The 27,082-nt window shown below is 46.3% G+C and overlaps 1 protein-coding gene across 25 annotated transcripts in view; it reads right to left on the reverse strand.

Annotated features, from left to right (window-relative positions):
- ank2b (ankyrin 2b, neuronal) overlaps positions 1-27,082 on the reverse strand; it is a 1,300,297-nt gene that overhangs the window by 772,363 nt on the left and 500,852 nt on the right. The window contains exon 1 of one of the 25 annotated variants that reach the window (XM_072495861.1): positions 18,204-18,375. The exons of the other annotated variants lie outside the window; for them this stretch is intronic. Coding sequence (XP_072351962.1) covers positions 18,204-18,281 — 78 coding nt within the window. The 5' untranslated portion in view covers positions 18,282-18,375. Of the gene's footprint in view, positions 1-18,203; positions 18,376-27,082 lie in introns of those variants that run through there. 25 annotated transcript variants of the gene reach the window in all.

A 27,082-nucleotide genomic window follows, 5' to 3' on the forward strand; every position in this document is an offset into this window, starting at 1 on the left:
ACCTCTGACCTAATAAAGATCAGATCCTGGGCACCGTCTGCTCCTGGTGGCGACGGGTTTGCAATCCAGGGTGAGGTTCGCAAACAGGGAAGGCGGATCGACCTTGAGGGTCGCGAGGCTGCAGACAGTGAGAGGGGTTACAGGGCCGCCGAATTTGAAAGTTAGACTTTGGAGGTTGCACTGGAAGTCTAACCCTAGGAGTGTGGCCGCGCAGAGGTGGGGAAGGACGTCGAGCCGGTAATTTTTAAACTCCCTTCCCTGGACCGTGAGGTTTGCTACACAAAACCCTTTTATCTCTACTGACTGGAAACCGGAGGCCAGGGAGATTTTTTGATTAACGGGGTGGACGGGGAGAGAACAACGCCTTACCGTGTCGGGGTGTATGAAGCTCTCCGTGCTCCCAGAGTCGATTAAGCAGGATGTCTTGTGTCCTTTGATTAGTACCGTTGTTGTAGCGGCTGAGAGTATTCGAGCCCGGGACTCGTCCAGGGTCACCGAGGCGAATTGCGGCAGCAGTTGAATGTTCTCTTCAGGCGGTGTGTGGTCAGCCGAGCTGGGGTCCTGGGAGTCCATCCAAGATGGCGGCGCCCATGGGTCGCACATGGCTGGGGGTGCACAAAATGGCGGCGCCCATTCATCGCACATGGCATCCACGGGACAAGATGGCAGCACCCAGAGGCCGCACGAAGCCCTGGAGGAGGAAGATGGCAGCGCCCACTGGCTGCACGGGGACCATGGAGAGGATTGTGGTGGCGGTCCGCATTCGCCACCGGAGACTGCAGCAACCGCCCGGGCCTGGCATACCGCCACGAAGTGGCCCTTTTTACCGCATCCCTTGCAAGTGGATGCGCGGGCCGAACAGAGCTGCCGGGGGTGCTTGGCCTGCCCACAAAAATAGCAGCGGGTTCCCTCAGGGTTGCCAGGCCGTCTTGCAGCACAAGCTTGTGGGTGGATGGGCAATGTCTCGGGGGTCGGCCGCGGGGGGGGTTCCACGCTGCCCAGGGGGCTGCCGCGCGGTCGGGGACGTAAGCGCGGGCGTTTCGGCAGGCCACATCCAGGGAGCCGGCAAGGGCCCGTGCCTCCTTGACGTCTAGGATGTCTTTCTCCAGCAATCGCTTGCGGATCTGGGAGGACAGCATACCTGCAACGAAAGCGTCCCGGATCAAAAGTTCTGTGTGGTCGCTCGCCGAAACTTGCGGGCAGCTGATGTTTCTCCCCAACACCAGGAGCGCACTGTAAAAGTCTTCCAGCAATTCACCAGGGATTTGTCGCCTCGTCGCTAGCAGATGTCGGGCATAGACCTGGTTTACCGGCGAATATAATGTCCTTTTAGCAGCTCCATTGCTGCATCAAAGTCATCCACGTCCTCGATGAGGGTGTAAATTTCTGGGCTCACCCTCGAGTCCATGACTTGCAATTTCTGTTCTCCCATGGGTGTGTTTTTGGCCGTTCCGAGATATCCGTTAAAACACGCCAGCCAGTGCTTGAAGGTTGCCGCTGAGTTTGCCACGTGGGGCTTTGTTGCAGACACTCCGGCTTGATTTGGAGCTTCATCCTTTTAAATCTAGCTTATTAAATTGATGCATGATCAATGAACACTAAAGTGAGGTTGTAGTCCAACTGAAGGCTTTAATAAGTTAGTTGTTTCCCTCAGCAGCTCAGGTACAGAAAGAAGGCTGCTGGGGCGGCAAGGGCTCTTATAGCCCACCTTGCAGGGTGGAGCTACCATACAGCTTGACCAATGGGAAACATACAATATCTATCAATGGTGTTCCAGCATTACTAGGTACCGTAATACCTCTACACAGACTACCACAAGCTCAAAATCCCACATGACAAGCTGTGAAATTGAATTCAATAAATCTTGCAACCTGTGGACTGGCAGCTGATATAATCACCATGGAAGTGGTCAATTGTTGTAAAAGCCCGTATCTTTCAGAGAAGAGACACATTGCACCCATCTGGCCTGGCTGACGTGATACCAGACCCACAATATGTGATTGGCTGTTAATGTCATTCGGGTAATGAGAGATGCGCAATAAATACTGCTGAGCCTTTGTTGTCCAATTTCTAGAAGACTCATTTCTCTTGGGTTCAGCTTTTTTTGGTAACTGCAGTACTTCCAGGAATTGCAGGTCTCCCATCTGTCTCAGCAACCAGTTCCAGCCATATTCAAAGTTCAGTCTGGCTAACCAACTCCACAGTTTGACCATGACCTCATCTGACTTAAGTACAACTGTTTTGACTACATAATTCAATATTCGATTAGCTTTGCTGATTGTTGTTTTGCATTGATATGACATTTATAATGTTCTCTTCTCCCAAGACTGCAGATTTTCTTTTTCAGTCTTTACTATTTCAACACTGTGTTAACATCTGCCCACTTCCAGATTTTGTCATTTTCCTCTGTAATGCAGCAGTTCCATTGCTCGTCCTAGTTTGGCATCAACAAATCTGATCACTTTGCATTGAGTTTCTATGTCCAGCTCATTCGTCCAAATGAAAAATAACAATTATTCAGCACCCTAGATCTGCCACTTAGCATTTCCCTCACCGCAATATAGCTCTTCCAATGAGCAAGATGTCTTATTCTCAACTTACCTTTCTTCTGAGAAATTTGTTCCTGTTGACCCAACATGTAAATTTGTTAAATATATAAGTCTAAATCGACTGCCTCATCTTATTTACTTCCTCATGTTATGGAAATTGTTGTTAACAAAATATTTATCCTGAATTTTATGTCCCCACATCATTATTGGTGTTAAGATTTTCAGCATAATGGTTCCTAATAATGGTTAGATTAAAAGGTCAATGTATCATTGCGGAGTGCCATACTGTTGGAGCTGCTGTCTTTCAGATAAAGCATTCACTATATTCAAGGAGAAATAAAATATCCTAATGAACTATTGAAAGAAAAGTAACCATGTTCTCCTAGTGTCAACCAATATTTGTGTAAACAATACCACCAAAATAGATTAACCACTCATTTATCGCCATGTTTGTGGTACCTCATATGCAAAAAGGCTGCTTATATATGGACAAGTTTGCTTACAAATTGAAATTTCCTATTCCCTCAATCAATTTTCATCCTCCAAGTTTCAGAGCACCAAAACTCAAAGTGACTAATATATAATCACCAATTTCTGATGTTGAATTTTTCAAGGATCTTTGCCTGTAAGTGTTCTCACAATGACATTGATAATAATGTGGGAGGACTTTAGCAGTCCATCCTGCGGGGAAACATCGAATCACAGAGAGCAACGTCTGGGTTTTTATACTTAACTGCATATGGGTGGCTCCAGGAGTTGCTGTCCGTTTCAGAGGAGTATTGAGAGAAAGCTTGGCAATTTTGAGTTCATTGCGCAAAACCTGGAAACCTCAGGACCCAGCCCGGGTTGGATTTCGGATCTTGCCAGTTTGCGGAAAGGGTCCCGAGGCATTTCACAGCACCTGGAGGGTGATTAGATCATGGCTGACAGCGATCAAGTCTAAGGCAGCCACACTGAGGTTGGATAGGGTTTTGGTAAGGCCACAACTTAACGGTACTTACTTTGTGTCACTCGAACACGGGAGAAACACTCAAGATGGTAGCTGTGCAGATAAGTGCAACCCCCGGAAATTTTCCCAGCTATGGCAGGCGGGCTCAATGAGCGTTCCTCCAACCACTGGGAGCGCGGGAAAGGACAGGTGTGCGAAGCGGATAACTACCCGGGACTCCACCGCGCCGATGCAGCAACTCCCTGAACTAGCCAAGAAAGGAGTTTCACTCATTTAATAGGGTTTCAAATTCTCCCATGGTCCACTATATTGCACAGACGCATTTGAAGTTATGTACTACAAAATCTGTGCCATATGTAGGTAAATTAATGCCACGGGAATAATTTTAGTGTAATTACAGTGTAGATACCGGGTCCCCTATGACTGTGCAAACACTTGCACTGGAGGCTTCAACTCTAATTCTAGTTCCATAACCTTAAGCCATTTCCTTTATTATAAACTACTAAAAAACAGGTAACTTAAATCCATTTTTGAAAAAAAACCTTACAATTAATACATATTTCCTTTATATAGTAGCTAGGTATAGGGATCTCAAATTATGTTGTATTACCATGGATATATTTGTGAAAGCATATCTCATAAATGAGGCTCATTATTGAGTGCAAGTAAAAAAATCATAACGTTTCCAAAGAGAAAACTAAAAATGTTGAGTAACAAGTACAGCGCATACCTCTGCAAACCACCCTGAGTTAACTTAAAAGTTACGTAAGAACATAAGAACGAGGAACAGGAGTAGGCCATCTGGCCCCTCGAGCCTGCTCCGCCATTTAATGAGATCATGGCTGATCTTTGTGGACTCAGATCCACTCTCCGGCCCGTACACCATATCGCAGAATCCCTTTATTCTTTAGAAAGGTATCTATCTTTTAAACTACATTATGACATTTGTGCATTTTTAGTTGATCTTTTTTCGCTATAAAACGTGTCAATCGAATTTGCAATCAGGTTTACTTCATTATTCCAGATACATTACAAATTTCATATAATGTTAGAGATCTAGATCTCTTTGGACTGTGGTTAATCTACATCCAACAACTCTTCTGACAATTTGACAGCCATGACAAATTCCACCACAACAGCTGCGAAAAATCCACAACATTCTAAATCAAACAACCCACAGCATTATAAAACAGAGTCAATTTACCTGTTAGGAAACCAGACCAGACCCCAATTTTTGTTCGGATTCTGGATGAGAAACCCCAGAGAATTTGCAATTTGTATAACTATAAGGAAAGGATACTTCACCCCAGCAGTGATGACTCAGACAAAAAGCTATCTTTTATGTTAAAACAAACTTCGATTTAAACTCAGAATTAACCACATTAACACTAAAGAAATAACACTAAAGAAATAGCTTTACAATTAACAATTAAATAGTTCTTAAATTAAAAGAAAAAAAAACATTCACTCTCTACCTCCACCTGCCACTATATATATTCCAACAAATCCACTCATAAATAAAGTTAGCAATCAGGATTATTTGCGATTCTCCGTGAGATCTTTGGAGAGAGACCTTTTCAGGAACAGCCTGAAAATCCTTCTGTCTTGACAGACTAGAATTCTATAGCTAAACTGCCAAAACTACAGACAGATCTGGCTCCCCCATTAATTACATCATCTGTATCCCACTAAGATGTCCCATGACCTGCTTAGCTAGGAGTAAACAATCCCTCATTAATTATCTACACCCCAGGGAACCTCATTTCTATAATTATTCCATTGGCCATTGGCTTCAAAATGCGAACACTTCATGATCATTCAGAATATTTATACGGTAAATTAAAATAAACTTTTGACTCAACCTTTGCAAGTAGAGGAAGGAAACAGTCCGTATGTCTAGACTGTTGTTAGTAACTTAAGACTAAGGCTTACCTACATAAAATCTGGAGGCTTTATTTGTTCTGCTAAGTGAGATTGTGATTATAAGTATTAATTACTTTAATTAGACTTAATTTAGTATTTATAAATTAAATTTAAGTAGGTTAATTAGAAAATGGACACTTGCCAGTATTTAAAAAGCTATAAATCTTCTCTTCTTAAAAAGTTACCCTTCCTACAAAATGGAAAATGGCATTATCTAGAGCTATAAATGTTATACAAGTACAAATTGGGTAAATTGCAGAATAAGATTTCCTGTGTAACTCAATCAGCACAAATGCCTGATATGCAAGCAAATAATATATTTACTACATTCCATTTCAGATTGAGGCATGCTTGATCTAATCATACTATTCCAATGTACCAAAACACTTTATGCACTTAATAAGCAAGATTTCTCGACCACGTATGAAGTGGTGCTCAATTACATGATTTGAAAGGGAAAATATATTTCTTTGGAATTCTCTCAATGTCAACATTTTTTGAAGGAGATAGAAGCTGGGATTTAGCTGCAACAAAGTACTGATTGGGTCCAGGTTTGCACAGGAAGGAAGACAACGGGACTGTGGCAGCAATCTTCCCAGCAGCAGCTAATTAAGACGGCGCCACCTGGATTGCCATTCGATGCAGGGCGGTGGGCTACCCTCTCAACAAGGCTGTTCCAATCCGAGGGTCGGCAGCGACTCACCATCAGAAACGTCAGTGATTGAGATGGCTGCTGCCGAAACGCAAGAGAAACGAGAGGACACCTCCATATAGAGATGCCCTTGAAGGCAAGATGGAAAATAATGTTGTTGTCCTGGGCCAGGTTGGCCCCAGCGATCAAAGGGGTAACCCCTCGGATGGCAGCACTACAGCTGCAGGACTGACCACTGTTACCAGGGGCCCTTCTTTAGTGTACGGAGGCTCTGAAAAACTCCTCTGTCTCTCTCTTCCCCTCTCACCATCCCCTACTCCCCTCAGCTCCACCACCCAATCCAGGAAAGCTGCTGGGAGGCTGCTTCCATAAACAATGGGGAGCGATGACACTGCGGGCAAAATGCTGGCGGACATGGAAAATTACCAGTCAGTGGTGGATGAGCCACTACCACCCTGCCATTGTGGCAGAAACATGGGCTTCCATTCCGACATCTTTCATCACCAGTTTCCCACCTCTTCCATCTTTCAGCTTGATTCTAATGTGCTGCTAAAATTCAGCCACTTCCCTTTTAGTCAAATCTCTCAGTGGTCCCTTGGTAGAGAGAGTAAATTATAATTTTGACCTGCTAGTTAGAGGTAACCTGGGATCTGCCATTTTGTATAGAATACCCCAAAATGATACAATAATATTCTGCACCAGTGAGACCGTGGTTGGAACACAAGACTATTCCTGATGTCAGTGGAATGGAATTTCATAACAGCTCAAAATGGATGAGTGATATACGCAAAGGGTGCAATTTAACAGAAAAGTTTCTAAGTGGGGTAGTGAGCGCGAACTTCTGTGAGCTTCCAGAGACTCGGCACGGTGAGGCTGAAACCACAATAAAATGTTAATTGGTCCACTTAACAAGGCCCCATAGGTTTCTCAGCATAAAGGATGGCCCCGCCGGCTGATTTACCGGGACCGCGTTCGCCAGCCCCCTGCTCACAAAGGTGAACAGCACTTAAACCAATCCTGCTCAACCAACCCCACTCAGCTCGCAGCCATGCATCCAAGACGCCAGCCCCACGATTTGGGAATGCAGACCTGGGCAGATTACTTGAAGCAGTCAAGGCCTAATGGGATGCCCTGTTCCCCAGAGGGTCAGCCACAGGGCAGCCAGTGCCGACTGAGAGGAAGTGGCAGCAGCCATTGTCTTGAGGAGCAGGACCAGGTACTGCTGGCACCCAGAGGCCACCACGATCTCACTGGTGTAGAATATTATTGTATCATTTTGGGGTATTCTATAAAAAATGGCAGATCCCAGGTCACATCTAACTAACAGGTCAACATTATATTTACTCTCTCTATCAAGGGACCACTGAGGGATTTGACTAATAGCTGACATTTTAGCAGCACATTAGAATCGGGCCACTCAGGTGAATTGGTACCGGACCCCCGACTCCTCGATTGGTGGAGTTCCAGTAGCTATGGGCACAGGAGTTGGTGCCAGCAATATGTCGCACCAAGGCCAACACTCCTCGGGTGGCGACCGCAGTGGAGAGCTTTGGTGCATGACGTCGGCAGCATGAGCGGAGATATCAAAGGCATGGCTTAGTCGGTGACCACCATGGCTGAGTGCCACGACAGCGTGCCCCAGTCACTGGGGGGCGTCACCCAGCACCAGGTGGACCTTGATGAGGTGCCCAAGATAATGTCCCAGTCTCAGATGGACATTGCCGAGCTGCTGCATAGCATGTCCCTGTCACTGAGGAGCATTGCCGAGGGTGTCGACACCATGCTGCAGACACTGGGGGGCCCCAAGGGCTGTTAGGGCCAGATGACGCATGGGCAGATGGTGCTTGATCCAGCTGCCCCTCTGTCCCGAGGTAAAACCCAGGGCCCTATGGCACCGATCAGGAGGGGGTGCTGGCTGTCAAGCTGGAGATATCCTACAGAGTGGCGACAGCAGCCACCAGCTCCCGCAAGTTCCATCCCTCTGACAACAGTGCTTTGGACAGTCAGCACCCGTACAGTGCGGCAAGTGTGCTGGGGCCCTCTGGCCCCAGAATCACCAGAAGACGGCCACCAGGCCATTGAAGACCACAGCATGTGATAAGCAGCAGCTGCCTCCACCTTTGATGTGCATCCTGGGGACACATGTCGGTGCAATGGTAGAGCACAGAAGGCCAAGCACGTTGAGGATCGCTGAGAGGGCACTTCGGGAGGGTGCATTGGGAGGGATGGGGAAAGGGTGGGAGTGGAAAGAAGGTCTGGGGAGAGTGGGGCGGCACAACATCAGGACAGTGGGAAAGTTGGGGACACTTCCATTAATGATTAAAATCTATTGACCTTGACCAATATGGCGCTTTCTTCCACTGTGAGGGCTGAGCACGGACCATCGCCGCTCCTGCCTGTAATCCATCCTCCGGCAGATCCTACAGGCACTCCCCCGGATTGTTCTCCTGCCCACCCACCCTAGTCTGGCACCTCCTCATCATATATATATATGAACATATAACATACAGTGCAGAAGAAGGCCATTCGGCCCTTCGAGTCTGCACCAACCCACTTAAGCTCTCACTTCCACCCTATCCCCGTAACCCAATAACTCCTCCTAACCTTTTTGGTCACGAAGGACAATTTATCATGGCCAGTCCAACTAACCTGCACATCTTTGGACTGTGGGAGGAAACCGGAGCACCCGGAGGAAACCCACGCAGACACGGGAGAACGTGCAAATTCCGCACAGACAGTGAACCAGCAGGGAATCGAACCTGGGACCCTGGCGCTGTGAAGCCACAGTGCTATCCACTTGTGCTGCCATGCTGCCCACGCCCTCCTGCTGGTATCCTTGTCCTCCTGGTCATAGGTGGCCACGTATTCCTCCCACGCTACCTCCAGCATGACGCCTCGCTGCTGTGCCAGGTTGTGAAGGACACATCAGCCCACCACGAAGCGGGCGACCACCTGGGGGGTGTACTGCAGGGCATTACCAGAGCGGTTGAGACATCGGAACCGCATTTTGATAAGTTTGATGGATCGCTCAATGACAGACCAGGTGGTCACATGGGCCTTGCTGTATCGGATCTCCACATCTGTCTCCGTACTGGCGACATTAGCCAGATTCTAAGTGCGCACCCCTTATCCCCCAAGAGCCAATATGAGTGCCATCTATTCGCCCCAGGACCTGGGGTATCTCCTTGATGACAGAGAATCCTGCTGCACGGGCATCTTGTTGGGCCTCCTCCATATCAAAGTATATATTGTTTTCTGCCTGGGAAAACAAGCCATCCATGACTTCAAGGATGCACCTGTGGGCTGCAGCTTGGGAGATGCCACACAAGTTCCCGCTCGAACCCTGGAATGATTGGGAGGCATAGAAGTCCAGGGCTGCGGTGATCTTCACGGCGAGAGAGAGCAAGTGTCCTCCTCCTCCATGAAGTGCCAAGGGGGCAGCACAGCTGCATTGTGGATAGCACAATTGCTTCACAGCTCCAGGGTCCCAGGTTCGATTCCGGCTTGGGTCACTATCTGTGCGGAGTCTGCACATCCTCCCCGTGTGTGCGTGGGTTTCCTCCGGGTGCTCCGGTTTCCTCCCACAGTCCAAAGATGTGCAGGTTAGGTGGATTGGCCATGATAAATTGCCCTTAGTGTCCAAAATTGCCCTTAGTGTTGGTTGGGGTTACTGGGTTATGGGGATAGGGTGGAGGTGTTGACCTTGGGTAGGGTGCTCTTTCCAAGAGCCAGTGCAGACTCGATGGGCCGAATGGCCTCCTTCTGCACTGTAAATTCTATGAAATTCTATGAAGTCCGCGAGGATATAGCACAGGTGCCGCACTGTCACCTTGTTGAGGCGGAGCCTTCTGCAGCATGCACTGTGCATCATTTGTCTGAAAGACCAGTGACACTGTACACCTTGGGCCGCCAGGGCCTCCCTCCCTGGGTCCCTTCCTGGCCTGATGGGTGGCCTGGTCCTCAGGGTATGGGGCGGGCCCTTGCACATGGGCGCCGCCTCAAACCTCTGGCAACGCTGCTGCCACTGCCTCCTCTGGTATCTGGCTGGCTGGCCTGCCAGCAGCACCACTAGGGCAAGTTCCGCGGGGGCAAAGATATTGTCCATCTGTGTAATATCTGTAAGGAATTGGGAGAGGGTGAGAGACTGACAACCTGCGGTGTCTTCCACCCCTGGGCCCGTTTATGTCCAGCATCGCTAACCCCCCACGTCTTGCCATCCGACACGTCCTGCCATCCGACACGTCCTGCCCTCGCACCCCCAGCGGCAGCAGGGGATCTCTGGTCACCGTACCCCACACCCTGTACCTCAGACAGCCAAACATAACGTTACCCTGACGGTGCAGGTCCCCTCCCCGATGCACTCACCCACCCTTTGGTGGCGGAGATATCCCCGATGCTGGGGCACAGCCCCTGGGTGTTTGGATGTTGGCCGCTGCATCAATGGTGTTGCTTCCTACAGTCTCCAGACAGCAAGGTCTGATTGCGATGCTAGGCAATAACCCCCATATGCTACATGGCATGCCTACTCACAGGAATCCACTTGGGAGATGTGAGGTGCTCACTTACCAAGATTGCCAATTCCCAATTAGCAATAGATTCAGCCGCACGTCCAGAGGCCTCCACAGTCAGTGTTATGGGTGTTTGGTGGGGCAGGCTGGCTGGGGCTGGGGTTGCCTCAGAACGGGACCAAACAGTTCAGGGATTGGCATGGTGGACCTGTAGGCACTGGCGCACCCACCTCCCCAACACAGGCCATGGGCGGCCAATCCACTTCCTGCTCCGCAACTCTCCCCTCCCCCAATGGCAGATCACCCTGCCCGAGGGCTCCCCCACCGCGCAGCAACCCAAGTGCCCCCGGCCTTTTTGCCTGTGAACGAAGATGGCTACTCACCTCCTCAGGTCCCTGTAACAGCCCTTCCGCCAGCTTCACATTTTTACAAAGGAGTATATCACGTGACCACTTGCTATGGAGGCCGTTAGATGAAGGGAGGCTGTTAGTAAGGGGTCGCTACTGTTAATTGTGTGGAGTTTGGGTTTAAATGGTGATTATTGGTTTCTCACCACACTATGGTGGGATCCTGATTTCACCAGCATAAGTGGGCCGGTTAGATCGCAAACAGATCGCGCCCGGGCCGGTTCCCGTATTTGGACTCTCCCGCGATTTAACAGCCTCATTGCGCTATCGCTTAAGCATAACACGGCCATAAAATTGGGCCCAATGTCTCCCTTCTCAATGAATTTAACTAAAATCTCAATATGAGACTGAACATGTGATACAAGTTAATAAAAATGAGCAGTTAAAAACGGTCCAGTAGGATATGCTTTGTCCTTGATACTTGTGTTTAAAAAGGAGAAAACCCATTTCTAAAGTGCAGGGGAAGGTAGCAGCAAATTTAACTACTTTTGTGGAAGTGATAGGGAGACTCGTTCTGCTTCAGTATTTTCTGCTCTGGTTCAGATTGCATTGCCAAATGGGTAACTGTGGTACTTGCAGATAAAGAAATTAGAAATCTGTCCCTTCAATTTCTTTGAATTCGAACAAAGCATGAAGTCTCTTGACAAACTCTTTATGCAATTAACAGGATAGCTACAATTCAAGGGTATAATTTACCTTTTTGGGATTGTGTACATATGGTTCAGTTCTTTCCAGATGCACTAATGGAAGCCATCATTAATAATTTAGGGTGCCTTTATCTAGTTTATGTTTCGCTTACATGAATCAATTTTATTCACTGGGGTAGCATCCTGCTTTCAGGCTAAAAATCCAATTGTGTACCTTTTCCAATGCATATGTAAACTTTAGGCAGCACTTAACTGCATCTTCATTAATCCAAATAGATCTGCTGTGTGTCCAGCTTGATTGTAAAGATTCTGGACAGAAATTGTGTTCACTAGGCAAATGTGAATCTGGGCGAGGACAGTACTGTGCTGAGCAGATCCATTTTAGCTTCTGATGTCATGGGGCTTAGAATGCAATGACATTCAGCCTTATACTTAGCAAGTTTTGTTACAAAACAAATGAGATGTTCTAATGATTAGATGTAATTTTGACGCCAATGTAATTGGAAATTTGATATAAAGATGAGCAATTCGTACTTACAACCCAAATGTGAATGAAGATTTTTCTTTAAGTGAGAAATCTAGGTGAAGGTAATCAATTAGATTGTACTGTCAATGATGGAACTCTGACCTTGCTGTTGTGTGAAATGACTATTCACATTAAAGTATATATAAGCAGTGATGATAATCAAATTCAAATTTATAGATTGATAATGCAGTAAAGGAGGCAATCTGAGCCATCATGCCTATGTCAGCTCTTTGGTAGAGTCATCCATTTTTAAACAAAATATTGTGTGCTGCATCTTACATTTGTGGCAAGCTTAGTTATGAATAATCAAACTTCAAGTGTAACCTCCCAGTTTGTAAACTGAGGACGGGCGTTGATTATTGTCACATGGCAAACCAGGGAAAACCAAAATTTACCTTGCTAGCTTTGAGAATGAGTTTATATTTTATACCAGGGATACACTGAATATAAATCGATTATTTATCAAGAGCACGAAGTTAAATTAATTGTGTACAATCACCACAGCACATATTTGGGGAGAATTCAACCAAAATATTTTGGGTGGGTTTAGCGGTTTGTTTCTCTCCAACTTTTTGGGTGAGACCCAAACCGCTATTCAATCATACTTTGAGTCATTTTTGGAGCCTTGGGTAGTTTCTCTCCAGTAAAGCCCACACTTTTGTTCACCACTGGGGAGCTGAACTCGCCGGTAAGACCGGCTCCTCAGAGATTGGGCTGTCATTTTGAAAGGGTGCCACGGGGAGAAAGTGCAAACTCCACAGTCACCCAAGGCCGGAATTGCACCCGGGTCCCTAGCACTGAGGCAGCAGTGCTCACTACTGTGCCGCCCACAACATAGTCATTATCCCATTATTTAAATCTATCAGCCCAAATTTGTGTTTTTGGCATTCCATGGAACATTAGTTGGAAAACTGGAAGGAACAATTATTAGATCGGGATTCAACATGTTGGGGGTCCTGACGTAATTTTCTACCCTTATTTCTTCAATACTACACCCCCAATTGCACCTCACCTCCCCCCACCGTCATCGCCAGCACTACCACTGACGCAATAGAAGTCAGGTGAATCCTGCCTCTGTTCTCTATTATTAAGAAAAGCAGCTTTACATTAAATAATTTACCAACTATCATAGCCAGAAAAAAAGGTTTATTTTTAAATTAGATTAGACGTCTCATTATGGAGTTCCTAGAGGGATGAGCTTCGATAAGTGGCCTTTACTGATAGTTTTTCAGAAAATAAATAAGCTAATGTGTACAACTGCAAACATTCAGCTATTTTTTTCCCTAATTAATAATATAGTTTGAGGATGGGAAATTTCCTGTGGGTTCTGACAAATGCCCTGGTGACAAGCGTTATCAAATTTCAGGTTTCAAGTAGTAAGAAATCGAACTTCCAGCCATTTGTCATTGATGAATAGAATCTCAATGCTTAAGTATTCAAATTCCAAGTTTTAATTTTATACCCAAAAATGAGACGAAAAGACTTCTGTATTTTGGGTTGGATAGGGATTTGTGTAAATATGCACAAAATGAATCCTCTATCAGCCTTTGTATACAGATGGTGGTGCAACATTACCAAGTTAAGTTCTTGTCACATTTTTGGTTAAAACGTTGGTGAAAAAAACAATTTCTAAAATAGGCAACTAGATTCTGGTGCTTTATCGAAGTCTTATAAAATCCCTACAGTGCAGAAGGAGGCCATTTGGCCCATCGAGTCTGCACCAGCCCTTGGAAAGAGACCCACGTCTCCACCCTATATCCCTGTAACCCTACCTAACCTTTTGGAACTAAGGGGAAATTTTATCATGGCCAATCCACCTAACCTGCACATCTTTGGACTGAATGGGGAAACCGGAGCACCCAGAGGAAACCCACGCAGACATGGGGAGAAAGTGCAAACTCCACAGTCACCCGAGGCCAGAATTGAACTCGGGTCCCTGGAGCTGTGAGGCAGCAGTGCTAACCACTGTGCCACCATGCTGTCCATCTCTCTATGGTTACTCAGTACACCATTGCAAAGAAGTTTGTGAAAGCTAAAAGGGTGAAGGTAATCCAGTACAATTTATGAATAGGTTGGATAATTGAATAATTAAGCGCAAAATGTAGTTATTTATCTCTGATTTTCCTCTCGTAGAGTGAAAAAAACTTGTATTTTTAAAGTGACTTTTACAACCTCAGGCTGTCCCAAAACGCTTTAAAGCCAATGAAGTGCTTTTAAACAGTAATCATTGCTGAAATGTGGAAAATATGGCAGTCAATTCTACATACAGCAAGCTCCCACAAACAGCAATGTGATGGTGACCAGGAAAACCTTTTTTCGAAGTGTTGAGGGATAAATAGTGACCAAGACACCAGGGATAACTCCCCTTCTCTCCTTCATTATGGTGACATGAACCCAACAGGAGGCGAGGCCTCGATTTAATGCCTCATTCAAAAGATGTTACCTCCAACAGTGCCACACTGCCTCAGTGGTGTAATGGAGTGTCAACCATAGTAGGTAGAGTGCTCTTTCGGAGGGTTGGTGCAGACTTGATGGGCCGAATGGCCTCCTTCTGCACTGTAGGGATTCTATGGAACCCAGGTGTAAGATTTTTTTGAGGTTCCTATAAAAGTAATGGGTGACAGTTTATTTTAATGAATAGCTTCAGTTGTAGGATTGTATGGGTAATCAGTGTAAAATGTTATCCCTATGTTGCAAACCAATGATAATGCAAATTGCTTTTGGAGAAACACAGGACAAAATTTTCGCACCTGGGGACTAGGTTCCGTGGAGTGTTCCCATGCAGAGGCCGGTCGGGAAAACATGCCAAATCTTCCAACTCTGACCTCATTCATTATTCAGCAGGTGTTTTGCGCTATATTACGTGGTGAAGTGCTATACTGAAACGGTATCTCACATGAAGAAGGAAGATGGACATCCTGAGAATGAAGATGGATCTCCAGGAACATTGAGGGCCCTCACTCCCTGCCCGGACACCAAATTTAAAGTTCCACTGTGGATGTCCCCCCCCCCACCTATGGTGTTCCAGGATCCAGGGTTGCAATTGGCCTCCATCCTGCACTCTGCAGGCAGCTCCAGCCATTGTTCAGGTCAGTCTAGACATCTGCACGCCATGTTGTTCCAGACGTGTTTTACACCGGTGTGTTTTCCCGCTGGCGCCATGGAGACTAAGGCCTGGGTGGTCGGTCCTTCATCTGCATCCTATCAGTGGGATGCAAATGAGTTTCACGCTGGCCTCCAGCGGGTTTCCTGATCCACCATGGCGAGCACCATCACAGGATCCTGCTGTAAATTCATGCTGGTGTAAAACTGTTTTTTGGGCCTCCTGGCTAATTTTACAACCCCCTCCCCCCCCTCACCCGCCCTTGAACCCGCCAGCAGGGATTTGGGGAATTTTTGCCCACAATGACAGTTTCAACAGCATGTCAACTGAAAGACAATTCTCCATCCCGCGTCACTACAAATCCTCTGCCTGGCAGGAACAAAACAACATATTCCTGCTTACTCTGTTGCTGCTACCATCCCCACTATAATACTCATTGTACTGAACATTTCCTTTTCCAAAACAACCCACAGCTGTTCTAATAACGGAAGCATTTTGTCACCTGAAAGCTTTACTGAGAGATCCGCAGATTATTCTAAAGGGTTGTGTACATCACAGAGAAAGAAACATACCTAGAATCGTACTACTTGACAAGAAACAATTTGAAAAGGAACAACATTACCAAGCAAACGTATCAACAAGTGTTGATTGTGATCATCAGTTTGTGTTTTTAATCAATGCTATCCGCTACCTTTACGTGTTTACGTTTTGATATTTGCTGAAGTATATTCATATGTTGTCTTTAACATACTGAGATGCAGATTTCCAAAGTTGGGGAAAAAGCATTCAACATGAAACACATGAAACATGAAACAGCAGTAACAATAACATGTGGCTACGCATATGGACCAACCCAATCGATAATGGCCAGAATGCCTGAAATGGTCTGCGCAACCCAACAAAATTTTGCCTTTGGGAGTTTCAACCCAATCTGCATCACGCTTAATAAACAGAAAACCCAGACAGTTAACAGAAAAAAAAAACACGTGACAAAGCACTTAAGGCTTAAAATTTGGCGTAGCATTTTGCACATGAATACTCATATTTGAAACGCACTAAAGGGCTCCCAGTGTCCCATTCTCTTAACCTGATCCAAGTCACATTTTAAATTCTCATTCCAAAAGTTAGCAATAGATGGAATATATTGTTTAATAAAATGAAAACAATTATTCATTTAGTTAATATTTTATCGACATTTTAAATATGAATTAATACATGGTCTGTGGCTTTGCCTTATGTATGGTTTAAGCCATAATTATTCACTGCAGAACAGTAACTCTATAGTCTGGAATTCCTTGGGGTTAACCAGTAAATGTCATTGAATATTATATGCTGCTTGGAATCTTCAATTCGTGATTTTCCACTTGGATTTGTCATGCTTATTTTCTGAAATTTGAAACAACAACTCTTTTCCCCCAGTCTCTACTTCTCCATGGTGACCAGCAGGTCAGCAGATTGGATGTGCAGCAGTGTACATTTTCTCAGTTCTGAAATCAGCACAGTTTGATTGCATTATTTGTTGGAAGTCTCTCTCTTCACAATAATTTTACACATAAACCCCAGAGTTACAGATTTTTATTGGCGCTCCCAGGGTGGGGCTGTCCTCATTATCATCTGAGTAAATGTTAATGAAGATCATCACACTTAATGGTTGAACAGTTATATTAGTTGGGAGGTTACCCTTCACCACTGACTGGGAAAACAAACATTTTACTGCCTTTCCATGCAATGGTTCTGGATTTTGGACATGAAATATGAAGGGAAATATGAAATGCAGGGTCAGGGAAAATTCTGAAGATGGTATAACAGCAAAAATAAAATCCTTGTTGATACAATTCTAAAAAGTAATTTGAATACCAATAAACAATAGAAGCCTCTATTTTTGTCACAGTATTATCTATCAGAATAAAAGCAAGTGAACATCTAGTCTGGCTTTAAAGAAGCTATTCTAAAATTCTTATTGAGCTTGTCACCACAGTTTAAATTCTGGTTCTTAAAGGATTATCATACGGGCACAGCACTGATGTATTGTAGAGATAATACCACCTTCTGTCTTTTAATCATGCCATGCCTGTGTGCATCGTTCTTAAATGGCATGAAAGATATTGAACAGAGACATATTTCATAGTTAAATTCTGCTCAAGCTCAAATGGCAGCCTGCAATGAAAGATACCTTCTTGAAATCTATCAATGCCACATTTTATTGTTGGCTGCCATAGAAACTATGCAAATTCAGAAAGCAAGAGTTTTAAAGGTGCAATTTTGAAAAAAGAGTGTACTGCCTACAAAATAACTGAATCAAGTGCAAACATTTTGCATTGAACTGTGTGTTAAAAATCCTGAACAGATGCTAACTTACTTGTTTCTAGGTAGGGAACAACAATTGAATGATAAAGAGCTTTAGAATCTCTGCCCAATAAACAAGTTTATTTGGTGCCTCCCTTGATTCACATAAGACCCTCTATTGTTTCAATTTGATTTTCCTTTAAAATGTCAAGATTAGCACTGTTGATCCATTGTTTCATTTTCTTGATTTACAAAAACAAATGTCTTCTTTACATCAAGAGTATTTTAAGAAACCTTTTCCCTGTCTTTAAAGACACCAATTTTAATGGCTTGCATTTATTTAGACAAATATACAACAACACACCTAAATAACAATTCTATTCACCACACAATACCAAACTGAAGAATCACCATCAGAAACACAATTTGATCTTAAATGCAGTGATAGAAGTCAAATTTTCAAAGGCAATTTTGAGATCATTATCAGCTCAATTATTTTATCAACACATTTCTAGTAGCTTCTCTGCTCAGAGTGAGAGACATTCACACAGAGATATATAATGATGAGCTGAGGCGCCTGCCTGGTTTCTAAGGGAGCAGCTCTTCAGCATCCCTCTACAAACCCTGCTTGTAACAGTAAATTCCACTCTTACCTTTTTGGGTCTCTTTCGCTTCTGATTGTTGCCATTGCACTTATCTCCACCGTCACTTTTCTGGGCTTCATCACTCATTGTTTTCTATTTGTGTTTTTTTGTTGTAAAGGACACTGCTCTCCCATCAAAATATCTCGACTGCACACACCAGACTGAGTGTTTTGTCACTTGCTGGAAGGAGGGGAGGGAGGAGGAGGAGTTGGGTGGGAAAGCATGATGACGTCTCCTTGGAAGCTGTAGTAACAAAGGTTATCTGAATGTGCTGCCAAACTTTATTTAACCAATTATAATCAGTCTGGTGAATTAAGCAGAAAGAGAACTGAGGACGAGAACGTTTGGGCTACTCCACTGCATCTGCCACTTCCTGCTTCTCAACTGCACCTGAAATAATTAAACTATTTTTATACTCAGCGTGGAGAGCAAGAGAGAGGATCAAAGCAGTGCTAATATAAAATCAGCAAGATGCTTTAGAGGATCAATGTTGTCAACTTTTCCCTGCAAATTTTTTTTTCATCATCCTCTCCTGAAAGCACCATCTCTCTCCGGGGTCCTGTTTTGTGGACCCCATTAACTCTCTAGGATTTGCTCCATTGGCAATTCATCACGTATAAACCTGGTTCCTCCTGTGGCCTCGTGGTATACTGAACTGGTAATCTAGACATAAGAGAAATGCGCTGGGGTTCCAGGCTCGAATCCCACCGTGGTCTGTGGTTGAATTTTAATCTAACAGCTCCTTTAAGCTTAGACAGCATTCATAAGCTATTGGATCACTAGTACCATTACAACCAAGTCCAATCTAATGAAAATCTGATGTCCCACTCTATATACATTTCGGCAGCAGTCACCACATGGTTGTCAGGAATTCCTGATTTTTATCCCATTCCTAATTTGGGGACACGAAAGAAAATTGTTCCAATGGCTCTGATCATCCGACTTGGCACAGGCAAGGGATCAAAAGCAGTGCACTCAAGTCTACACGATTCAATGCCACACCAGCCCGTTTATCTATTCAGCCTCTGGGGGAAGCTCATCCTGAGATTGCTAATGACATGATTGTAATTGCACATCAATCACATCTACCTCAGCAAATGTTATTTTTACATTAAAATTTTAAATAATTCTGCCGAAAGCATTGTTAACCAGAAAAATGGGTCAATGGAGTGAAAGACATACCAAAAAAACACTGCCCCAAAATAGAAGTAAGAACTTTATCTGGAATATCCAGTCCTGATCCTTATTCAGTGAACTCCAGTCAAAAGGTCTGCCTATGTGGGTGGGAAAGAACAAATCTGGTTTGACTGCAATGCCCTCAGGGCCAAATAGCCGACACTGTCATGGTGCATATCTGCATAAAGTCCACTTGGATGAAGCTCTGTGGGGCCGTTAGAACATGTGGATCAGTTCCCTGTACAAATTATTACTTTGAGGAGAGGACAGGTAAAACAGAAAAGCGAGGCAAAAATAAAGGAGCCACCTGAGTGGTCTTAAGCAGCCGGACTGGATGGACTCAAGTGAAATCATTCCATCCATAGGAAGGAATTCCCTAAACTTAGGTCTAACACGGTGAAGTTCCCGAATACTCTTCTGAATGAATAGTACAGAAATTAGTATGTGATGACTAATGCCTACATTGGTCGTTCCTCCACTGACACCTTACCTAAATGAAATTGGATTTGTTTATTGTCACGTATACCAAGGTACAGTGATAAGTATTGTTTTGCTTTGATGTGTGTCTGGCTGACTGTCTCCCTGGTAGTGGCCCTCTGGTAACATTCGGTGTGGGGGGGGGGGGGGGGGGGTGCAGATGCCAGTTTCAGGTACCTGCCTGGGATGCTCAAAATGTGGATGCCACAAATTTGGCAGTTGGAACATTTGGGCTGACTGTGTGAAGGCCATCCCATGTTAAGTTAGTATACTTTGTGACTTTTTAAATCCACGTCTATCCCAATATTTGTGCTCAGAGAACTTATTTTCTGGTTTGACTGGGTTTATTGTTTTTCTGAACCTGATAAAGTGACTGAGGAGCAATCTTTGTCCCTTTTAATAACCACACACAGCTGCTGCTAACTCAAATCACTCATGCTTATTTAATTCTGAGCCGACCAAAAGTACACATTTCTTTCAGTTAGTTCTAATAATAATTTGGATTGAACCGACTTAATGGCAGATGGCACTCCGTCATTTTTGTTGTCTTTCTTCCGTATGGATGGTTTGTTAATTAGTATAAAAGTCGCCAGCAAGACTGCAGCGAGGGTCTACTGAGATTTCCCTTATTCTTCCTAATGAGATGTTTCACCGGTTACCAAGGGCTCCACCATGCTGATGCAGCTGGCTGGCTTCAGCCAGACCAGAATAATATGAGGCCGCCCTGGTGTAAACAATGACTTGACAGAGATGCCACAAAGTTGCAAGGATACACGTACACACATGGCTCCCAGGTACCTTGTAATTATAGTGTTCTGTCAGATGCTGCATGGCTGTTACTATGGCAACTGGACTCCCTGCTGAAGTCAACTGACTGAATAGAATCCTCTGGGATTCCAAGAGGGCTGAGGAGAAAATTCACTGTTTACAAAGCTATGGAGAGAACCTGGTGTGTACATCCAAACACACATTAGAATCATCAGATTGTTCAAAATGTTAGTTTTAAATAGAATTCCTCGAGCTGTTAATATTGCCTGATATCAAATACCGAAATTTTCTTTTTTAAAAATACATTCATCCCAAATTTACACAGAGCGTGCTGGCTAGTACAGCGAGAAAAACAAGTCAAAATCAGAACAGCGTAAACTCTATGAAATTTGTTGAGGTTCGTCAAAAAAGGCCCAAAATATGCACAACATCCACATTTCAAGGTTGCCCGCGGCACACACCCTGAACAGTTTTGACCCAAGGGGCAGGACTTTTCAGACCTCCAGGATTCCCCATCCCGGTTCCAGAAAACCTGTCAAGGATTGTACCTCCGGCGATGTTGGCAGCCTTACTGACATTTGATGCTCATGTGGAGTGTCAATTGGCTGGAGATAGGAGGACTTCTGCCCCAGCGGGAGGAGGTCCAAACTCGGAGAGCTGCTGGCAAATCTGATTGGTTTGGCAGCAATGTAGTTCCAACAGTGCCACCAGGAACAGTAGCCACTGTTGGGACTACAGATAATCGGCAGTTTCTAATTGCTGGGAACTCAGAACCATGAAGTCTGGGAGCTCTCGTGGCCGGGACTGTTGAGGAGTAGAAGGGCACTCCTGGAGGTAGTAGGGTGGATGAGAGGGATGGGGTCAGGTTAGAAAGGCCAGGGGCAGTTGGAACATCTGAGGGTGGGGGGTTTCGATCGAGAAAGGACTTCATAAGGGAAGCAGCCTCCTTTTCCTTCCCGAGGCCCAATCAAGCACTTCTGCCAGACTTCCCCTCCGTCCTTGACCTCCACCTACCGTCTCAGAAATGCAGCTGCACAACGAGCTGTGGTAAATATTTCTGTCACATATAGAGCTAATATGGTACTGAGTACAGTACTGTCCACACAGTGGTGTAAGTGAGCACATCACCCTCACCCAATGTCAATCTCGTGTTGGACAGAGCTATGTGCATCAACAAAAATGGATACTGTGGGCGCTATTCTCCCTCCCCCACGCCGGGTGGGAGAATCGCGGGGGCGCCGCGCAAATCGCGCCACTCCGCCCTGACCCCCGCACGCTATTCTCCAACCCCCCAGAAGCCAGCGGCACGCAATTCGCTCCGGGCCGCTCGGAGAATCAGCGAGCGGCGATTCTCCGGCCCGAATGGGCCGAGCGGCCGCTACGACACGACAGGTTCCCGCCGGTGCCGTCCACCCCGGGTCGCTGCCGGCAGGAACTCCGCGGGAATGCTGGGGGGGGCGGCCTGTGGGGGAGGGAGGAGGGCTCTTTCACTGGGGTGGCCTCCGATGGGGTCTGGCCCGCGATCGGGGCCCACCAATCGGCGGGCCGGCCTCGCCCCCCCCCCCCTGGACCTACCTCCTTCCGCGCGCGGCCCCAGAGCATCGGCCCCATGTTGGTGAGGGGCCGTCGTGCGTAAGACGTTCCCCGCGTATGCGCCAGATGGCGCGGCCCAACTGCGCATGCGCGGGTTGGCGCGGCGCCCATTTGGCACCGCGTAAGGACGCTGGAGCGGCGTGAACCGCTCCAGAGCCGTGCTGGCCCCCATAGGTCGTGCCCGGAACCTGTTTGCGCCGTCGTGAAACACGGCGGCGTTCACGATGGCGTGAACACTTGGCCTCCATATCGGAGAATCGCCCCCTGTATATTTATAAATAGTTTGCGCATTCCCCGTTCAGGCCCCTTATTTAACGCGAGTACTCTCTTAAACTTGGACTCTCCTTATTCTCCATTGTCCTCTTTCTGCTGTGCTACTACACTACTACAGAGCCACAATACAGCAACTTTTATTTATGAAATACGTTTAACGTAGTAATATGTCCCAAGGATCATCCTTGGAATGTTACAAAGTAAAGTTTGACACTGAACCACATGAGGTGATATCAGAGCAAATTTCCCAAACCCTGGTCAAAGATGTGGGGCGCGATTTAACAGACTCGTCACACCCGGCTTGGTGGCGTGGCGAAGCTGTTCAATCTCATGAGAAGGCTCTCGTGGGATTATCTAGATATCTAGCGAGATTCAACCAGATACCACGATATGGATCTTGCCTACTGGGGGGGGGGGGGGGGGGCATCCAGATCAGCATATTTAAATGACTCTAGGCACATGATTCTGCCACCGCCTGGGAACTGACGGCCTCCCAGCGAGGCCTCGACCAGGCGCCATTTAGTACTGGTCCACACAAAGGTGGACCAGGCGTAACAGCACTTGGAGATTCTCCCAGGCCATTGAAGACACCTGGGTGGTCGGGACTGGGCAGGATAGCATGCTGGCTCTCCCTCTGGTACCCAGGCTCTCCCTCCGGCACCCGGGCACCTTATCACTGCCAGCCTGGTACCTTGGCACTCCCATCCCAGCACTGCTAGGGTGGTGCTGGCAGGGGCACTGTCAGGGCCTGAGGGGGGCCATGCCCATGAAAGGAGGGATGAGGGGAGGTATAAAGGTTGGGGGTCCTGAAAGTGGGGGGGTGAAACATGGGGTGGGGAGCCCTCAGCGACTCCATAGCAGGGTATCCTCACTTGGGCGGTGTCTGGGGTAATGCCCGTGGGTACGAGGTGACATTATCCATGGGGGGGGGGGCCTATGGGGGAATCCTTGAGATCACCCAGGGATCTTTCAAAATGGCGGCCGATTGCTAAGGAGCCGGTCCCACTGGTGAGTTCAGCTCCCATTGTGGAAAAAAATTCTCAGTGTGGGCTGGACCAGAGGGAAGCTGCCCAAGCCCAAAAAGATGGCTAAGTGTGAATAATTACTGGTCTGGATCTCACCCAAAAAGCTGGCAGGAATCGCCCCGCCAAACTCACCCAAAATGACACTTTGAAACTTTTTGGTTCAATTGCGCAAGTGGGTTTTAAGGAATGGATTAAAGCAAGAAAGGGAAGCAGGGAGGTTTAGGAAGGGAATTCCAGAGTGTGCGCCTCGGCCAGGGTCTGCAACTTGGGAGGCTCTGGAGGCACATGCAGTTCCTTAACATCTCATTTACAGCTCCCAACCGTTCCCAGTTGGATCACACTAACATGCCAAAAAGTCTAAACAAAAAGTCAAGAAAAGAAAGTGCTCTACGTTTACCTGGGACGTAAAAAGCTCATCTTTATGCTGCATTTTACCATTTTATATTTTAGATTTTTTTTTTTTAAAGGGTCGTCAAGCACAAATCCCTGGCTTAGGGAACTGAAGGCATGGCCACCAATGGTCGAGCAATTAAAATCAGGAATGCTGAAGAGGCCAGAATTGGATGAGTACAAAGATCTAGGAGGGTTATGGGGCAGGAGGAGATTACGGGGAGATAGGGAGGGGCAAGCCCTTGGAAGGATATGAAAACAAGGATGAGAATTTTCAAATTGTGGTGATCTGGAGCATATGTAGGGCTGTGAGCACAGGGACGATGGAGGAAGTGAGAGTCAGGATGGACGGCAGAATTTCGGACAACCTGTAGTTTGCAGAGGCTAGAATGAGGGAGGCTGGCCAGGAGTGTGTTGGAATAGTCAAACCTTGAAGTAACAAAGGCATCAATGAGCAGCAGATGAGCTGAGATGGGGATCAAAGTGAGGCGATGTTATACAAACAAAGAACAAAGAAATGTACAGCACAGGAACAGGCCCTTCGGCCCTCCAGGCCCGTGCCGACCATGCTGCCCGACTAAACTACAATCTTCTACACTTCCTGGGTCCGTATCCCTCTATTCCCATCCTATTCATGTATTTGTCAAGATGCCCCTTAAATGTCACTATCGTCCCTGCTTCCACCGCCTCCTCCGGTAGCGAGTTCCAGGCACCCACTACCCTCTGCGTAAAAAACTTGTCTCGTACATCTACTCTAAACCTTGCCCCTCTCACCTTAATCCTATGCCCCCATGTAATTGACCCCTCTACCCTGGGGAAAAGCCTCTGACTATCCACTCTGTCTATGCCCCTCATAATTTTGTATACCTCTATCAGGTCTCCCCTCAACCTCCTTCGTTCCAGTGAGAACAAACCGAGTTTATTCAACCGCTCCTCATAGCTAATGCCCTCCATACCAGGCAACATTCTGGTAAATCTCTTCTGCACCCTCTCTAAAGCCTCCACATCCTTCTGGTAGTGTGGCGACCAGAATTGAACACTATACTCCAAGTGTGGCCTAACTAAGGTTCTATACAGCTGCAACATGACTTGCCAATACTTATACTCAATGCCCCGGCCAATGAAGGCAAGCATGCCGTATGCCTTCTTGACTACCTTCTCCACCGGTGTTGCCACTTTCAATGACCTGTGGACCTGTACTCCTAGATCTCTTTGACTTTCAATACTCTTGAGGGTTCTACCATTCACTCAATATTCCATACCTGCATTAGACCTTCCAAAATGCATTACCTCACATTTGTCCGGATTAAACGCCATCTGCCATCTCTCCGCCCAAGTCTCCAAACAATCTAAATCCTGCTGTATACTCCGACAGTCCTCATCGCTATCCGCAATTCCACCAACCTTTGTGTCGTCTGCAAACTTACTAATCAGACCAGTTACATTTTCCTCCAAATCATTTATATATACTACAAAGAGCAAAGGTCCCAGCACTGATCCCTGTGGAACACCACTGGTCACAGCCCTCCAATGAGAAAAGCATGCTTCCATTGCTACTCTCTGCCTTCTATGGCCTAGCCAGTTCTGTATCCACCTTGCCAGCTCACCCCTGATCCCGTGTGACTTCACCTTTTGTACTAGTCTACCATGAGGGACCTTGTCAAAGGCCTTACTGAAGTCCATATAGACAACATCCACTGCCCTACCTGCATCAATCATCTTAGTGACCTCCTCGAAAAACTCTATCAAGTTAGTGAGACACGACCTCCCCTTCACAAAACCATGCTGCCTCTCACTAATACGTCCATTTGCTTCCAAATGGGAGTAGATCCTGTCTCGAAGAATTCTCTCCAGTAATTTCCCTACCACTGAAGTAAGGCTCACCGGCCTGTAGTTCCCGGGATTATCCTTGCTACCCTTCTTAAACAGAGGAACAACATTGGCTATTCTCCAGTCCTCCGGGACATCCCCTGAAGACAGCGAGGATCCAAAGATTTCTGTCAAGGCCTCAGCAATTTCCTCTCCAGCCTCCTTCAGTATTCTGGGGTAGATCCCATCAGGCCCTGGGGACTTATCTACCTTAATATTTTTTAAGACACCCAACACCTCGTCTTTTTGGATCTCAATGTGACCCAGGCTATCTACACCCCCTTCTCCAGACTCAACATCTACCAATTTCTTCTCTTTGGTGAATACTGATGCAAAGTATTCATTTAGTACCTCGCCCATTTCCTCTGGCTCCACACATAGATTCCCTTGCCTATCCTTCAGTGGGCCACCCCTTTCCCTGGCTACCCTCTTGCTTTTTATGTACGTGTAAAAAGCCTTGGTATTTTCCTTAACCCTATTTGCCAATGACTTTTTGTGACCCCTTCTAGCCCTCCTGACTCCTTGCTTAAGCTCCTTCCTACTTTCCTTATATTCCACGCAGGCTTCGTCTGTTCCCAGCCTCTTAGCCCTGACAAATGCCTCCTTTTTCTTTTTGACGAGGCCTACAATATCTCTCGTCATCCAAGGTTCCCGAAAATTGCCGTATTTATCCTTCTTCGTCACAGGAACATGCCGGTCCTGAATTCCTTTCAACTGCCACTTGAAAGCCTCCCACATGTCAGATGTTGATTTGCCCTCAAACATCCGCCCCCAATCTATGTTCTTCAGTTCCCGCCTAATATTGTTATAATTAGCCTTCCCCCAATTTAGCACATTCATCCTAGGACCACTCTTATCCTTGTCCACCAGTACTTTAAAACTTACTGAATTGTGGTCACTGTTACCGAAATGCTCCCCTACTGAAACATCTACCACCTGGCCGGGCTCATTCCCCAATACCAGGTCCAGTACCGCCCCTTCCCTAGTTGGACTGTCTACATATTGTTTTAAGAAGCCCTCCTGGATGCTCCTTACAAACTCCGCCCCGTCTAAGCCCCTGGCACTAAGTGAGTCCCAGTCAACATTGGGGAAGTTGAAGTCTCCCATCACCACAACCCTGTTGTTTTTACTCTTTTCCAAAATCTGTCTACCTATCTGCTCCTCTATCTCCCGCTGGCTGTTGGGAGGCCTGTAGTAAACCCCCAACATTGTGACTGCATCCTTCTTATTCCTGATCTCTACCCATATAGCCTCACTGCCCTCTGAGGTGTCCTCTCGCAGTACAGCTGTGATATTCTCCCGAACCAGTAGCGCAAC

This window comes from Scyliorhinus torazame, chromosome 3 (assembly GCF_047496885.1).
Source record: "Scyliorhinus torazame isolate Kashiwa2021f chromosome 3, sScyTor2.1, whole genome shotgun sequence".
Lineage (NCBI taxonomy): Eukaryota > Metazoa > Chordata > Chondrichthyes > Carcharhiniformes > Scyliorhinidae > Scyliorhinus > Scyliorhinus torazame.